The sequence below is a fragment of the Lytechinus variegatus genome, chromosome 15 (genome assembly GCF_018143015.1).
Source record: "Lytechinus variegatus isolate NC3 chromosome 15, Lvar_3.0, whole genome shotgun sequence".
Lineage (NCBI taxonomy): Eukaryota > Metazoa > Echinodermata > Echinoidea > Temnopleuroida > Toxopneustidae > Lytechinus > Lytechinus variegatus.
In genome coordinates, this window is record NC_054754.1 from 17,657,619 (window position 1) to 17,674,694 (window position 17,076).

A 17,076-nucleotide genomic window follows, 5' to 3' on the forward strand; every position below is an offset into this window, starting at 1 on the left:
ACTCTTCCACCTCTCCACTCGTGTGTAGCCCATGTATATAGATAGATACAGTAGATAGATACATTAGACAGATAGATAGATAGATAGATTGATAGATTGATAGATAGGTGGTGTTGCCTCATACCCACATACACATCTGATTCACGTACATAATAAGTCATAAATGTAAACAAAGGTACATGTAAACAAAGGCTGTGAAGTGGGCAGTGTGCAATCAAGCAACAATGGGCCGAGAAAGGGTATCTTTAGGATGAATACGGGAATACAACCCAGATACTGATTTGAGACTTAAGATTTGTGACAAAGGATTTGGTTGCAACGTGCATAGTACTGGGAGGGGTCTAGTGGCGGCATTGTTAGCGCAGCAGCATGATGATGATCATCATCACCATCATCACACCATCATCATTATTTTAATTGTCATCATAAACAATAAGAAACCTCCATTTGTGAAACAATTGAAAAGACCTTTTCACTTACTAATACGCTGTTTATATAGGATAGAATTTTTATTCCATGATAAAAAAAAATTTAAAAGATAAAGAAAAAAATCATAAATACCATAAAGATGTTCGACGTGGCTTAAAATTAAGCTGCTTGGACAAGAATTCATGACGATTGCTGAAAAATGTAATCTTTACTTCTTAATAACGGGGTGCAAGTGATTATTGAAAAAAAGAGAGCTGAAAAAGCTGAAAACTGAAAACTGAAATTTGTACAGAGGAAAGGTAACAAATAGCTGAAATCAGTTAAAAAGCTGAACTCTTACATCCCTGTTAAAAAGTAGGTTATTGCAATAATGGCTTTTAACCAACTATGATATTCACTGTCCAACTAATTAACACATGACATTACACAACTTATAATATAACGTAGAATCGATTGTACCCATTACTGGACCAATGCTAGCAAATGAATAACAAATCTTGATATCATAAAACATATTTATCATGTTAACTTAAATGTATACACATACACATATAATTCATTTTCTTGTGTTTACGTCTTGAGCACAATTAAACATGCTTTTGTTGCACTTCACAAGAGTTCTCATTTTCATTGCTTATACAATTAATGGTATGCTTCAATGAAAACCATTTTCTAACAACTATGCACTGTACCATATATCTATGATCAAATACATTTTCCTGCATTTGACTCTGCAGTGTAGAACTAATAATTTTATTAACCTCTGCATCAAAACTTTCCACCTAGCTTGGGTTACAGGCAAATGCCACTAGCCCAGTTTGATGCAGTACGAGACTCCTTACAAGACTCATGAGGTGGAGAAAAGAATGAATTAGGGCCTATTTTGGCAAATAATATCTTTGTTGCAGTGCGACACATTTTTCAAGACTCTTGAAGTGGATTAAGGCCACAGTTAGGGACTTTGTCTGAAGAAAGGGTGATTGATGCAGTGCTAGACTATAGATTAATAGGCTCTGTCCATGTTAAGTAAGATATTTATTGCCCCACATGAAGACAAATTCCTCCTTGGAACACCAATGATTTCACATCGTCATCTGGCAATGGTCTGGAGGGATGCTAAAAGATTCTTGTATGACCTCAGTTCAGCCTCAAGCTCCTCAACCTGTCAAATGTAATACAACATAACACCCTTAGGTTAGAATTTATAACTTACTCAACTGAAATCCAATAAATAAATATATCAGGCTTTGAGAAAGTATAGTGGAATTATTTATCCAAGGTTGGTCTGGCAAATATAGTAGTTTTGCCAGTCCAACCGAGTATTAATAATTCCCACTTTGCTTTTGAATGAAACGTCTGATATATTTGTTTTATATCCTACTTTTAATAATTCATACCCAAAATCTATGCGCTGAGCTTGCAAAGTCCGCTTACTTGTGTCGAATTACCTACTTTTCTCAGAGCAATCGCGCTCAGCGGAACGCAGATCAGTGCCTGCGCCGACGCAATGCGGGACTTGCCCGGTAGAGAGAGCTCGCTGGCCGGTGCGCCCGAGAGTTCAGCTAAATATCCATTTTTCTGAAATAATGACGTCAGAATATTGATAAAGCGAAAAATATATCGAGGTCTGACGTCACAAAACATCATAGTTGAAATATATTCGGTCACATGATACTATTTGAACCAATCACTATACAGGATTCGATCTATGTAGGATATAAAAGAAACTGATCAAATTTTTCCAAGGGCGCTGCACAAATTCGACTCAGTCAAACAGGTTAGCTTCAATAATCTTTATGAAGCACATGTTGATAATCAAGAGATTGCTCAATCACAAAGAGGCTATAGATTAAACCCTCACATCAATGGGCTTCTGAATCCAAAGTCACGAAAATGGCAAAACAAAAAAAACCAATGAAAATTAGATGGGATTTAACACACTTCCCAGTCTATCACACATGTCCTTCATGGGCAGGGTTAAGGGATTGGTTCAATGGCAAAGAAGCTATGGGAATATAATAATATCAAAACTTTAAATAACTAGATCATACATCCACTCACAGATCCCCTGGGGATGTACCAGTAAGTGGGCCATAATCTGAACATGTGTATCTGTGTGATGTTACACTTAGCTTGAATAAAGTTCAATACCAATCACACAAAACCGACTTAGGTTTCTCTATGTAGCTGTAATTCTACAAGAGTCCCCTTCAAGGTAATCAGTAAGTCAATATTTTTTCTCTAACGAAAATTGCCTCTTTTATGAATTATCTAAATAATTGTAACCTTGGATGACCAAACCTTTTTTGTGGAATTTTTAAAATTTGTCACTCACTGTAAATAGTAAATACATTAATGGACAAATCATTGGATGAATCCAACATTTTTTCCAGCACATTCACTTTCTTAAATCCCACTTGAGACCATCCAACATTTTATATATATATGTACAGTTAATATGAATCACGAACATCCTACCTTATTTCTATTGTTAAGCTGTATATGATCTGGGACTTTCTGTTCATAGAGTGGGATAGACATGGCCGTCATCAGCTTACTCAGCTGGTTCTCAGCCTTCACCTTCCTGGCTTGTAAACGATCTACTGCAGCAGAGCTTGAGGCTTCCTATAAAAATACCAACAAATGATTATGATAGCAGAGGTGGTGGTGGTGATGATGATGATGGTGGTGGTGATGAAGAGGAGGAGGGTGATAGCATAAGCGATGATGAAAGCGATGACGATGATGGTGGTGAATGGTGATGGAGATGATGACAATGATGGTGATAATGATGGTGGTGGTTTTGACAATGATGAGGATGGTGATGTCAATGATGATGATCGTGACAGTGATGATGGTGAAAATGAAGAGGTGGATGATGATGATGACATTGATGAAAGTGATGGTGATGATGATGGTAATTATGATGACGGTGATGATGATGATACTGATGATAACTTATAATGGAGAACAGTAATAATCTTGATAATACTTTGAATAATATCAATAATAATCACAACATATATTCTTAAAGCCAACACCATATCCCCTGGCATACATACTAATCCACCTTACAGAAACAGATGCTAGAATTACAAATTTTCAACAAAAGCAATGCTTCACATGCTAACATATTAATTGTGCATAAACTTGCAGAAGCTCAGGTAGGGAGCACTGTATAAAGCTATTTGTAAAGGCACACGTGACCTTAAGAACTGCAAGTGAGTTACAAATAAATTTGCGACACATAACTGGTGAAGTTATATATTATATTACATTACGAGATGTTACAGCAAATTTTTTCGCCAAGTTAGTAACAAGCTTTAGCTTTGTAACAATAAGTGTTTGACCAGAGCATTGTAGCATAAAGGTTAGTGTCGTGAGGCTGGCTTCACAATTGAATGCATAGATTAGTGTGTATGATCAATGACCCATTTGCTCCTGCGACAACTGCTCCGTGCTTAACCCTTTGAATCCTAAATTATTAGGGGCAGCAGTGACCCATACCCTGAATTATTTGCACATATCGACCACATTCACAAACTCCCATGATTAGAGACCCAACGGCATCTTCCCCCCCCCCCACCCCCCCCGCTAGATGTTTACCTTCTCATAGTCTACAAACAGAAATATCAACTTTATAGTCTGTTTTGGGCTCAAAATCACTGTTTTCACTAAAGTCATATACTAGTATATTAATTGCTTTCCCATAGGAAGCATGTGACTCGCTGCGTATTTCACCATGTAGCCGCAGAAAAGTGGCATATTTTGGCCATTTCTAAAATGCTAAATCCTTCTGAAATCATTGCCAATCTTGACTGAAATTATGGACTAAATATTCCTACACATACTAGAAAGATGACGTCCTTATTAAAAGATCACCTGACATTAAGAATCCATGTTTTTTAAGTAACATGGCTTAAGGCCATTATTCCGGCCTATCGGGTATATGCACGTTCACTGGAAGGCCGGTATCCCGGCCTATCAGGTTCAAAGGATTAATGTAGGGTTAGGGCTAGGGTTGCAATATGGTTTTATGTTAGGTTTGGGGTAGGGTTTAGCGTGATACCCAGGGTTGAAGTTGGTCATTCGGTTAATGTGTGGAATTCAGAGTAGAGCAATTGTCATCAGAGCAAATATCAATCAATCATAACGATTAACTCCACTATCAATCGCCTTGATATGGGGGTCCAGGGGGGTGTTTTATAAAGCTGTTCGTAAGTTAAGAATGACTTTAAGGATAACTGATGATCCTTTCTAGTGGTAAATGGTATATTCATTGGCGATGGTTTAGCGTGTAAGGATTCACCAGTCATTCTTAAAGTTGCTCTTAACTTACAAACTGCTTGATGAAACGGCCCCCTGGTCTAAACGAGCCTTTCACTGACCTGAAGATGGAGATAAGCAGTACATTTGCTTCCAATAGCCAGTGTGGCACTTCCAGGGGGAGGGGCCTCGTTGGAGGTGATTTCTACATGAGATGATCTAGTGAGTGTGGCAAGTGGTTGATGTAGTGTGCTGAGAATTGAGAACACTCCCTCATCCTGACACGCAACACCAACTGTATAACAAATATTAATAAATAAGTTATCAGCTATAAAAATAGAATCAGGAAAATGCCTCAGTGGCAAAGTAAGTGTTTTAAGTGGAAATTCAACAATTTACATATCTTGTTTCCTTTTTAACTGTAAGAATGGATTCCATGGAATATTTTCAATATGACAGAATTATAAGACAAGGAGAAATAATACGATATTATCTCAATTTCATATACTGTGAAATAACCAAAAAATTCAGAAAATTGTGAAAATTCAGCAACCCCCCCCCTTTTCCAGGGATCAAATCAAGAAAAATGATTTCCTTACCATTAGACTGCCCCCTCTTCAATCCCAGCATTCCTTCCAGTGACCTCACTGCATGAACTACTTCCAGCATGACCTCAACTTGTCCTTCGACCACCTCATTTATGAATGGGAACTATGAAGAAAGAAACATAAAATGCTGTCATATTTAAAGTATAGAGTACCGAAGTGTGACAATTTTCCCTTTTTGAACATCAGCGTTTTGATACCATATTTTAGGAGAGCATGATGAAAAATCCCCCACAACACAAATTTGGTGGGAATCGGTCCATGGGGAATTAGATATGACCTTATGAATACATAATTAGCCCTGTTGAAGTCAGTGTATTGGCCTGGCTCTAAAAGTTAGGAACCAGGGGCGGTATTCTGAACATTGTCTTTTCTCCACATTTTATCTTATCTCAGAGATATGACAAAATCGGTATTCTGGTGGACGTCATAACTTTTGTCACAAAAATTATCATAAATTTTGTCTCTTCTCTTTAGCGCGCAGCAAAAATACGCGGCTTTAAATGCGCGTAATCCTTTTATACAAGCAAAAGATATGACAAAAGTTATGACAGGGGGGTAGCAGTCATAAATTTTGTCATATCTTTTAGTACCAAATATCCCGATACCCTGCCGACTGAATGTCAAGCAAATAATTATATTATTTAGATTAGATTGTGGTATAAGTTTCACTCATCTTCCATGACAATTTTCAAAATTTTCAACTGGGAACTAACAATGATTTTGATTGGTTTGCTTCCGAAAAGATGGGTGGGAACTTTGAGAGATATGACAGGGAAAAGACAATGTTCAGAATACCGATTTGTGACAATCATAGCGGTGTCACATCTCGGAGAGAAATGACAAAATTTATGACAAAAGTTATGACAGAGTTCCAGAATAGCACCCCAGGCCAATACACTGACTTCAATGGGGCTAATTATGTATTCATGAGGTCATATCTCAGGCCCCCATGGACCAATTCGCACCAAATTTTGGTAGTAGGGGTTTTTCATCATGCGCTACCAAAATATGGCATAAAAAATGCTAAAATACAAAAAAAATTGAGACGTAATCACTTTGGTACTCTATATAAGAACAAAATTTATCATAATTTTTTTTATTGGATTATTCCCTAATTTAAATCATAATTTAGGAATGAATGAAAACTAAAAAAAATTTTTTTACACTATCTGCCTATCTCAGTCTGTGTGTGTGTCTCTCTATCTCCCTCTCTCTTTACTAATTATTTTTCTTACTACTACTCACTGGTTAAAAGGAAGGCAATTAGGCATACATGATATAAAGAGTCTAATATTGGTGATTTTCATGGAGATATTCACTTTCAGCCAATCAAATAAAAGTATTACAGTAGCTTCTAACAAGTCTTCAAGTTGAATGTACAACAGCATCATACCTCTTGTAGGGTGGGGTACGGAGCTACACAGATACTGGGATATGTGTAACTCTGCTGCCTCGGCAACCTCTGAAACAACTCTTCAGTCAGGAAAGGCATGATGGGATGGATAAGGCGGAGAGCGCCATCTAGCACTGAGTGCAGGACATTCAGTGTTGCAGTACGTTCATCTGCGGAGCACTCTCTGAGAGGTTCTTTGATGCACTCCTATGGTTTACCAAGCATGAAATGTTACTAATAATATAAAAAAACTGAGAACTTAACTGAAAATCAGATTGTTTATGACCTATCATAACACCATCATATGCCAAAGATAATAAAATGAAGCTTCTGGATGCAACTTAAGATATTTCTGATGATACACATGTACAGTCAAACACTGAGTGCATTTCTTTCACAATCAAAGTATACCAGCAATATTTGATTCCTTATCCATATAAATAAAATAACTGCCACCAACTAAAACAACTAAGAAATAGGAACAAATTACAAAGACATTTCCAGAGATAGGGATATTCTTAAACTTCCTTTTCAATATTACACAAAAATTTTCACAGAAATAGGAACATAAAGGTTAAAATTTTCTTTTCTTAAAATATGAATCTTCCTATTCAATAGGGACACTTGGCAAGTATGAAACCATTCTCTCAATTGTGTTTTAAAAATAGAATATCATTCAACTAATCAAAGCAATACCCCCCCCCAAAAAAAAAAGAAGCAAAAGATGAATTGATCAATTTGATTCTTTTCAAAGTATCAACATTATCATAGCATGAACTTAAATGATACCAAGTTTGGAATAGTACTTCAACAAATCAAAATTAGAATTAAATCACTAAGAAACAATTTTTAATGTAATATTAAAAGAAAATGCAATACTGATTTTCTTAATTTTCTTAATCAATTTCTACTAGCATTTTTACAATACATCTGCATGTCCAGTATAACAATACATAATTCAATTTAAACCTGTATCACATTTATTATAGCGATAAATATCGTCTCCAAAATACATTCAATGTTTTAAAAGATGCTCTGAAAAAAAAACATTACCAAGTAAACATCACAAAGGTTGTGCACCCATAGCCTATAGAGGGCGGTTGTCACCACGGGAAGGTCTACGTCATTGAACCCTTTATGGCAGGCCTGGACAGTTGTCGCCAATTTGTGGAGGATCCATTGATCCACTTGATTAGCGGAATGTAAAACCTTTAAAAGAACAACAACAAATATGATATCATAATAGAATTAAGAATAGAATGGGGAGGCAGATGAATTATTAACCTAAAGAAAAGAAGACCTATTCAATTGGGTCCATTTCAAATGGGGGATTCAATTATGTATAACTAATAACATACAAATAATCAATGTTCAGGAGTACAATGGACAGAATACTTCATGAGGTGAAAGATGTAAGGATCCATTCATCGAAGCATAGCCAAGTTGAATGGATCATTTATTTAATCTTTCACCGAATGAAGTATTCTGTCCATTGCACGAATGAAAAGAACATTCATTATTTGGTTTATATGACAGCCCAAATTTGATTCTTTTTCATGTGAAATTTATAAATGTCGATGCAAAATACGGTCATGCCGTGCGAGCTCGGTCTGCTGATCATCGCGTAGATACAACATGCGCGCTTCAAACACGAGTGGTATTGTGGCGCCTGCTGTCTCGGTGTGAGCGTGCAATGGACAAAATCGTATGGATCCAAAATTGCACGATGAATGGATCCAAACTTGCGAGGTTGATGATGTCATTGTAAAATGGGCTGAATGATCGATATCAAACAACCAATCAAATAAGAAGGATCTATATAGGTGTCATATAAAATATATTAACTGACATAGCAGCATACCAGGGGGGCCGTTTCATAAAGCTGTTCGTAAGAAAAGAGCAACTTTAAGAACGACTGGTGATCCTTTCTTACGCGCCAAACCATCGCTAATGAAGGATCACCAGACCAGTCGTTCTTAAAGTCGCTCTTAACCTACGAACAGCTTTATGAAACACCCACCTGTACTGCATGATCCATTTTGTTTTTGTTGCAGGAATGAAATAATTTGTGTTTGTTTTAGGAGTTGACAACTTCAGTGGCACTCCAGAGAAAAGTAGTCCAAGTTATAACCTAGGATCTATCTCATAAATACTATGTGAATACCTTTCAATAAGTTTCATGCAAACATGGCCCCAGAAATACCAAAACAATGGATATGAAACCACTCCTCAGCAATCAATGAAAATGTCATCATTGATATTACGCACCTCATTGAGGGGCTGTGGGCTGAAATCGTTTCCGAAAGCTGACAGAGCAAACCTGGAAGCATTCCATATCTTGTTACAGAAATGTCTGTACTCCAACACTTGATCCACATTCAAGTTGATATCCTGACCTAACAAAAATCAAATAAAACAAGATGAAAAACCTTTGTAACCAAATAAATCCTTTGAATTAGGTTGAGGTAGTATCAGTTATGTTGCTTCTAAAATGCCTAACATGTTACAATGAACAAATGACTTGTCATTACAATAGAATATTTTGTCTGTTTATTTTTTTTTTAGATGGATATGGCGAGCCATTTTCTTTCTAAAGAGGATCACATTGCAACTAATCAACATTCAACTTAATTTTCTAATTTTTAAGGGATCTTAGCTTGCCAACATTAAAAATTTACCCAGTAACATAGATTTTGAAAAAAAAAACATGCATAGAAAACAACGTGAAATAAACAAATGGACAAGATTTTATCCAAACGTTGCCAATTTACGTTTTTAAAAAGTGAATTCAATTGTTTTTATGATGTTACCAAAAAATTCGTAAAATTATACAGGAGAGGTTTTTTTTACTCCCCTTATTCCAGGACTGCTAGGAAGTTTAATTGAGATTGCATTGCACATGCATGAACATCTCATGCATGAGTAAAACCTCAACTTCAAACCTCGTTTAGCCCTAAATCTTCTTCTTCCTGTAAAGTACAGACTGCCGTTGGCATACTATCATACTTCTGTTTGTCAAGTGCCCAGATGAATAGTGCGAGTAAAAATCTCTACAAAACTATGTGCGGCTAAAAACAGAAGAGGCCTTAACGAAGCCTCCTCTCCTGCTTGAAAGACGCGAGGGAGGTGCTGTGAATTATCTTTGCTGGGAGTGAGTTCCATTCCATTCTTTGAAGATTTCACTGAATTTCCTCTACATTCAATCAGGTTTTTAAAATTCAGCTTAGGTGACTTATGGTTGGTTTGGGGCGGCAGGTCACAAATAAAAAAAGGAAGAGAACTCATAAAGGGATTTATTTTAGAAACATAACATACGTTAAAACCCCCTTTTTTGCGCAGAAAGAGTTTTCAAGAGGAAATAGGAGACTGTTTGCAGACAATACATGTATGTTAACGAATTAACCAATGATATTATTCATCAATAGCGAGACAGGGCTCCCAGCTTTTCAAGAAAACAAATTTCCCTGATTTTTCCCAGATGTGAGTAGTTGAGAACTTGAGGTGGCGCTTTTTAAGGCTGCTGGTTCATTTTAGATTCAACGCCCTGGTGATAATTTGTAAATATTTAACATCCAGGATAAAGAGAAACGGCAAATGTGTCTGCCAAAGGCTATTGTACCTTGAAAAAAGGGTTCCTTCCCTTCCGCAACCCCCGTTCCTCTGAGAACTTACAAGCCCCTATTCAGTGCTAACCTTGTGAGTTGTAAGAGGCGAGTGCAAACCTTAGGGCGTCTGTTCCACACTCTGGGATGCCTTGAGGGAAATCCGACCTCTGACCTTTCAAGGCGACCTTCAGTTCTTTAGGGTCAAGCTTCAGGTTGCCATGGAGAAGTCTTGATTGCAATTGCTGCACGGTGAACAAATAAACAAGAAATATGTAGTTTAGCAAGCAATGGATCAAAGCTAAGTGACTGTAGTTGCAGTAAACAATAAATAAAGACTTGAGAATGAAATTTAATTATTATATTATTGTAGATCTAGAACTTGAAACAAAGAATTGCCCTGAACACTACTTTTACCACCACCATCAACACAATCATCATCACCACCATCACCATCATCATCGTCATCATCATCATCATCATCACCATCGTTATCAGCATCACCATCATCATAGTCATCAACATCATCATCATAATCACAATCAACACTAGCATCAAAATCATCATCATTATCCCCATCACCATCATCATCATCACCATCGTTGTCCTCATCATCATCATCAACATCAACATTTTACCTCAAGGGAGACTCCATGGATGACATCAAGTGGATCAATCACATTTCCAAGAGATTTGCTCATCTTACGTCCGTGGGCATCTCTCACCATAGAATGAAGGTATACCTGAAATAAGAACAGTGTAGTCTTATAATATAACAGTTACATCCTTCAATGTTGAATTTTAATTATTATTGTGTGGCGTCACCTGTGCCTGGGAGGTAAAAAGCAAACTGAATCATTATGACCCCCTGGGCCCCGTCTTACAAAGAGCGATGATTGATCCAATCAATCATAACTCTATGGAAATCCATCAGTGTCATAATTTTTGTCTATAACAGGAAATTTGCACAATGTCCTTTGCAAAGAAAGAGAAGCACAGTGAATTTTCCAGAAAAAAAAGAATGCATGACAATACATCATAGTTAGAAAATATTTTTATCAAACATGCTGCATAGATGTTGACGTTGCTGGCCGTCCATAGATGTGATCGATCGGATCAATCGCAACTCTTTGTAAGACAGGGCCTAGGTCTCTCCTCCTGATATAACTGATTGGGGGAGTGCAGGTGGACCACCACATCATGGTTTCCCCTACCCGTATACAAATAATGCAGTGGGTGGGTTGCAAACATGGCGAATCTCCTCTACACAGGGCCTCCATTTTTCATCCTATCCAAGGGACAGTGTTTTGAATTGTAAGTAGCCTGCATCTATGGAACAGGGGAGGGGCACGTTTACACACAACGCAGGCTTCAGTCATACGCCCGGGGTGGACTCGAACCCAAACCTTTAGAGGCTTTAGTGAGCCAACTCGCATCCTTAAATTTACATCTTAATTGCTTCCTGGGAATACACATCTACATGAATAAAGTTGAGGAGAGCCTACCTTCTTGAAAGGAAGTTGTCCGGTCAGTTGTTGGCCCATCATAACCATCCTAGCCACCCAGAAGAAGAGAATATCATATCCAGTCTCTAAAACAGTGCTGGGGTAGTATGTTTCAAGATCGGGGGTCTATAGCAAGATATGGAGGAATGGATAGGTTTGTTTTACTTCAGTGGCATATCATCATCATAAATACAATAATAATAATGATAGTTACATTTATATAATGCTTTAATACATTATGTTTGTAAGCACTTCATACCATATAAAAATCACCATTAAAAAAAATCTTTAATAATCACTATCTTCATAACCATAATCATCATCATAAATATCATCACCATCATCATCGTCGTCATCATCAACATCATCATCACCATCATCACCATCATCACCATCATCATCTCCATCATCAACATCATCATCATAATCAACATCACCACCATCATCATCACCACCATCATCATCATCATCATCACCATCACCACCATCATCATCATCACCACCATCATCATCACCATCACCATCATCATCATCACCACCATCATCATCATCATCATCATCACCACCACCATCATCATCATCATCACCACCATCATTAACTTTATCATCATAACCACCACATCACTATACCACCTTCATCATCATCATCTTGTAACTTGAGCTACAGGTATCTTGTCTTATCAGTGTATGTCAGCTGCGGCCAGGACTTTGCTCGGCTGGTCTAATCCTTCAAGTGCCAAGTACGGAGATAAAACTTTTTTGTCTATTGCTCCTTGGCTTTGGAAATCTCTACCAATCCAACTTCGTGATTGTGACAACATAGAGACCATCAAATCTGAACTAAAGACCCATCTTTTCCAGCAAATTTGTGAATGTGTGACATATTGGGGAGCCGCTGTCTTTGAATGTTTTTTTTTACAGATGAATGGCGCTATACAAATGCTGTTCATCATCATCATTGTAACCAAAATCATCATCATCATCATCACCACCATTATCACAACCATAATCATAATAATCATCATCATCTTCATCATTATCATCATCACCACCATCATCATCATCATAAGCATCATCATCATTATAAGCATCATCAACATCATCATCATCAAAACTAGAACCATCATCATCATCATCATCCTCACCATTATCACAACCATAATAATAATAATAATATTCATCAGCATCATCAGCATCATCAGCATCATCACCACCATCATCACCATCATCATCATCATCAGCATCATCATCATCATCACCACCATCATCATCATCATCACCATCACCATCATCATCATCATCACCATCATCATCATCATCATCACCATCATCATCATCACCATCACCACCATCATCATCATCATCATCACCATCATCACCATCATCATCATCATCACCATAATTATCATCATCACCATCATCATCATCATCATCAAGAACCATCATCTTCATCATCATCATCATCCTCATCATCATAACCATCATAATCATGATAGCGATACCATAAAATGAGCACATGAAGGTTATTAATCTTCAACAGCAGAAAGAGAAGCAATCCTATACCAGGCCACAGAGAAATCGTGCACGTAGTCAGTAGTGAATATCTATCAGTAGTGCCATGATAAAGGCATACAGTAGATCATCCTACCGGTATGATCAGAGCATAGTTGTAATCACAATCACATTTACCTCATGAGGCCATCCATGTACAGCGAATGGGAAGAGAGCAGACGAGAACCAGGTATCAAGGACATCCTCATCTGAAACAAACAGAGATTCATTTTCATTTAAAGAAAAATGCCAGGTGTGGTAACGATCTAAAAATGAGTTCGAACAGAATCCAATATAATGACCACCCAAGTGCCTGTTGGTCTGTATATATCATAAATAATGAATTAATATGTGTCGAACGGTTCTAGCAGAAAATGTGAAATTGGTGAGAAATTGCCAAAAATAAGCAGGGTGTTTCATTAAATGTAGGGTCTTTTTCCAAGTCATGTAAATGTCCTACATATGCTCTTCTATGTTAGTGACTTTCAGAGTTCTTGGTTTTCAGCTCAAATTTCATGATCTTACAAAGTTGAGTTTAGTTCAATCATGTACTAGATCTAGAGCTATGATAATATGTTAACGATTAATCTTGATTTTAAAGACTTTCTCATGAAATAATCGTTTGTCGCAACTTCATTTTTTTACATCTAAATATCAAGCTGGCGTCAGATAAAAGTTTTGTTTCTGATAAAATGATGATTTGATATTTTCTTTAACAGCTTATCTTAAGTTGAAAATCCATATTTTATTGTTCGAAACAGATCGACCAAGCTCTATCCCTTTTATTAACGCCAAACAGGGTAGCAGTAAATCCCATCTTTAAACATGCAAAGTGTCGACGCCCTCTACATTCATTGGTGTTAACGTCTGCATACCTTGTGTTAGTGTGATATGACAACCATCTACTCCAAATTTTCTGCTTGCTTTATCTCTAGCTTCTTCCTTACTGTGACTGCTTACCCATGAATCACTCTCCTAAAATTAAAAAAAAAAATATATATTTTAAAGAAAGAATGAACCGTGATAAGAGAAAGAGAGAAAATATACCCCATCCCCCTTGTTTTTCTCCTCCTCCTTCCTCTTCTCCTTCTTCCTTCTCTTCTTCTCCTCCTCCTTCCTCTTCTCCTTCTTCCTTCTCTTCTTCTTCTCCTCCTTCGTTGGTGAATGGACATGTACATAAATGGCCATATACACACACTAGCCCTAGACCATTTCCAATCTTAACATAATGGTACTTGTGCAGATAAATAACAAAATCTGATTATCAAATTGTATTCACCTTCAAGGATGCTTGATCGCTACCTTGTATTTCAACGTGGTATGCAGGAATACGATGACCCCACCAAAGCTGTCTAGATATGCACCAATCTCTGAAATTGAAATAATAATAAAAATAATGATAATAATAATAGTAATAATGATAATAGTAATAATAATAATAATAGTAATAATAATAATAATAATAATAATAGTAATAATAATAATAGTAATAATGATATTATTAATAATAATAATAATATATGGTATTTATATTGCGCACATATCTACCTTGTTAGGTGCTCAAGGCGCTCCTATATTACCCGGCTAAGCTAGGCGTTCAGAGCGCACACAGCTTCTTAAGGAATTACTTCCTACCTATTATAATAATAATACTAATAATAATGATAATAATAATAGGCATTTATATAGTGCCATCAATCTAGAAATAATCTATTCTGAGCCGCATTGTTGTTATTAATATCATTACCCAAGCTTTAGCTCGAGCTGCCTTACAGTGCAGCAGTGCGTTTCAAGGAATTAATCCTGCTGGGTACCCATTCATCTCACCTGGGTTGAGTACAGCCTAATGTGGATAAATTTCTTGCTGAACGAAAACATGCCATGGCTTGGATTTGAACCCACGCCCCTCTGATTGAGAGACGAGAGTCATGACCACTGGACCACGACGTCCTCACAGATATAAAATACTTTAACATGCTAATTGTTCCTACAGCAATATGCTTTTGCTTGGAAGACGATTCCAGACAATTATTAGAGTTGAGGTTGTCAAGGGTGTGATAGGGTTTTAGTTAAAAATAAAGCTAGGATGAGGAAAATGGTGGATCCATAAAGGGGGGGAGATATTTCCATTTGTTCTCTACAATATTTTGTTGACAAATCTCTCACAAAAAAATTTGTGTAAAAAAAAAGAATGACACCTAAATATCAACCCTCCCCCTCCTATCCCCTGAAAAGAAAAAGAAACACCAATATTACTATTTTTCATGCTAAAAAATAGGTAAGTCTGAGTATACGTTTTTATTTATAGTCCATTAATTAGAAATTCTTCTTGCTTACATGTCATGCAAAATAATATACATATAGACAACAGATTGTATAAATCTATACACGTGTAACATGAACAATGCAATCTACAATTGGAACATGAGAATAAACATAATATTACTAACAGAACATTTCATAGCAGTGTTCTAGGATACACAAAGGGCATTAGATGAGTTTATTTAGATAAGCGAAATATCAAAGACTTAAAAGAGTTATCACAAATAAATTGATCATGCACTCAGTGAGTGCAATTAGAGAGAAGTGTTCAATTAACTCTTCATGCGTTCACCTGTAAACCCCCTGTGTGTTGCATTATTTTAGGGTCTCATTCACATTCATGCCATGAGTCACAGACTCCTAACAATAAACCTGGCCATGGTATTGTTTGTGAGGAGGGTTTTATTTATTCTATCCTCTCCTTCTTCAATGAACTTCCTGGCTGTGATCAGGGTGTATTCATTTTTTTTGAAAACTCAACGATTCTGTAATTTGTAAACTGCGATAATCTGTCGAACGCTAAACTAATGTCGCACTCGCTCCGGGACGTGCAATTGTTCGAAAAACAATGGGACAGGGGACGTCTATGGGAAATGTGTGGTTGTGCAAAAATGCGAACGAAACACGCCTACGGATGTGCAATAATGCGAACGTAACGCATGAAGAGTTAAATGACTTGTCCAACAATACAGCCAATGCTTCATTGAATTGTGATAGGACTTCGACAAGATGTCCTGTTCACCAGTCTTAACTGATCTTAGGGCTTGTCGGCCCATCTCAGAACACTTCACAAATCACTGAGATTTGAGAAGTGTCTTGTATCATAACACTTAATAGCAAACTTGATATTTAAGAGCCAATGGTCCCATGTATTCTGGTAGGCAGAGGGTATGATCTCAAGTTCACCGGTCTCAACCGATCTCAGGGCTTGTCGGCCCATTTCAGAACACTTCACAATCCACAGAGATTTGTGAAGTGTCTTGTATCATAAATATTCATAAAACTTTAATAGCAAACCTGATATTTAAGAGCCAATGGTCCCATGTATTCTGGTAGGCAGGGGGTATGATCTCAAGTTCACCAGTCTTAACAGATCTCAGGGCTTGTTGGCCCATCTCAGCACAATTCACAAACCACTGAGATTTGAGAAGTGGCTCAACGATGTCACCAGACCGACTGTACAGGAAAAGAGAGTTATGGGAGAAAGGAGAGAAAAACAAAACAAAATGAACTATAAAGGAATGAGAAAGGGAGAGGTCAAAACATGAATATTGCTAGAATTTTTTAAACTACAAAATTCATGCAGTTTCCAAGACCAACTTGATATCCAAGTATTTTTTTAAAGCTTAAGTGTGTCGATTACAGTCTGGATAAAAAAGCCTCGGAACAGTTAAGATCAA

At 37.0% G+C, this 17,076-nt stretch overlaps 1 protein-coding gene across 2 annotated transcripts in view; it reads right to left on the reverse strand.

The window, feature by feature from the left end:
- Positions 1-17,076, reverse strand: part of LOC121428537 (valine--tRNA ligase-like) — a 37,482-nt gene continuing 20,406 nt past the window's right edge. For both annotated transcript variants that reach the window (XM_041625229.1, XM_041625228.1), the window contains 14 exons: positions 16,694-16,852; positions 14,634-14,724; positions 14,230-14,329; positions 13,493-13,563; positions 11,804-11,929; positions 10,937-11,041; positions 10,390-10,543; positions 8,965-9,092; positions 7,750-7,905; positions 6,697-6,903; positions 5,295-5,406; positions 4,818-4,990; positions 2,908-3,054; positions 1-1,591 (listed from right to left, as the gene is read on the reverse strand). In XM_041625229.1, the coding sequence (XP_041481163.1) occupies positions 1,520-1,591; positions 2,908-3,054; positions 4,818-4,990; positions 5,295-5,406; positions 6,697-6,903; positions 7,750-7,905; positions 8,965-9,092; positions 10,390-10,543; positions 10,937-11,041; positions 11,804-11,929; positions 13,493-13,563; positions 14,230-14,329; positions 14,634-14,724; positions 16,694-16,852 (1,801 nt within the window). In that variant the 3' untranslated portion in view covers positions 1-1,519. The remainder of the gene's footprint in view (positions 1,592-2,907; positions 3,055-4,817; positions 4,991-5,294; positions 5,407-6,696; positions 6,904-7,749; positions 7,906-8,964; positions 9,093-10,389; positions 10,544-10,936; positions 11,042-11,803; positions 11,930-13,492; positions 13,564-14,229; positions 14,330-14,633; positions 14,725-16,693; positions 16,853-17,076) is intronic.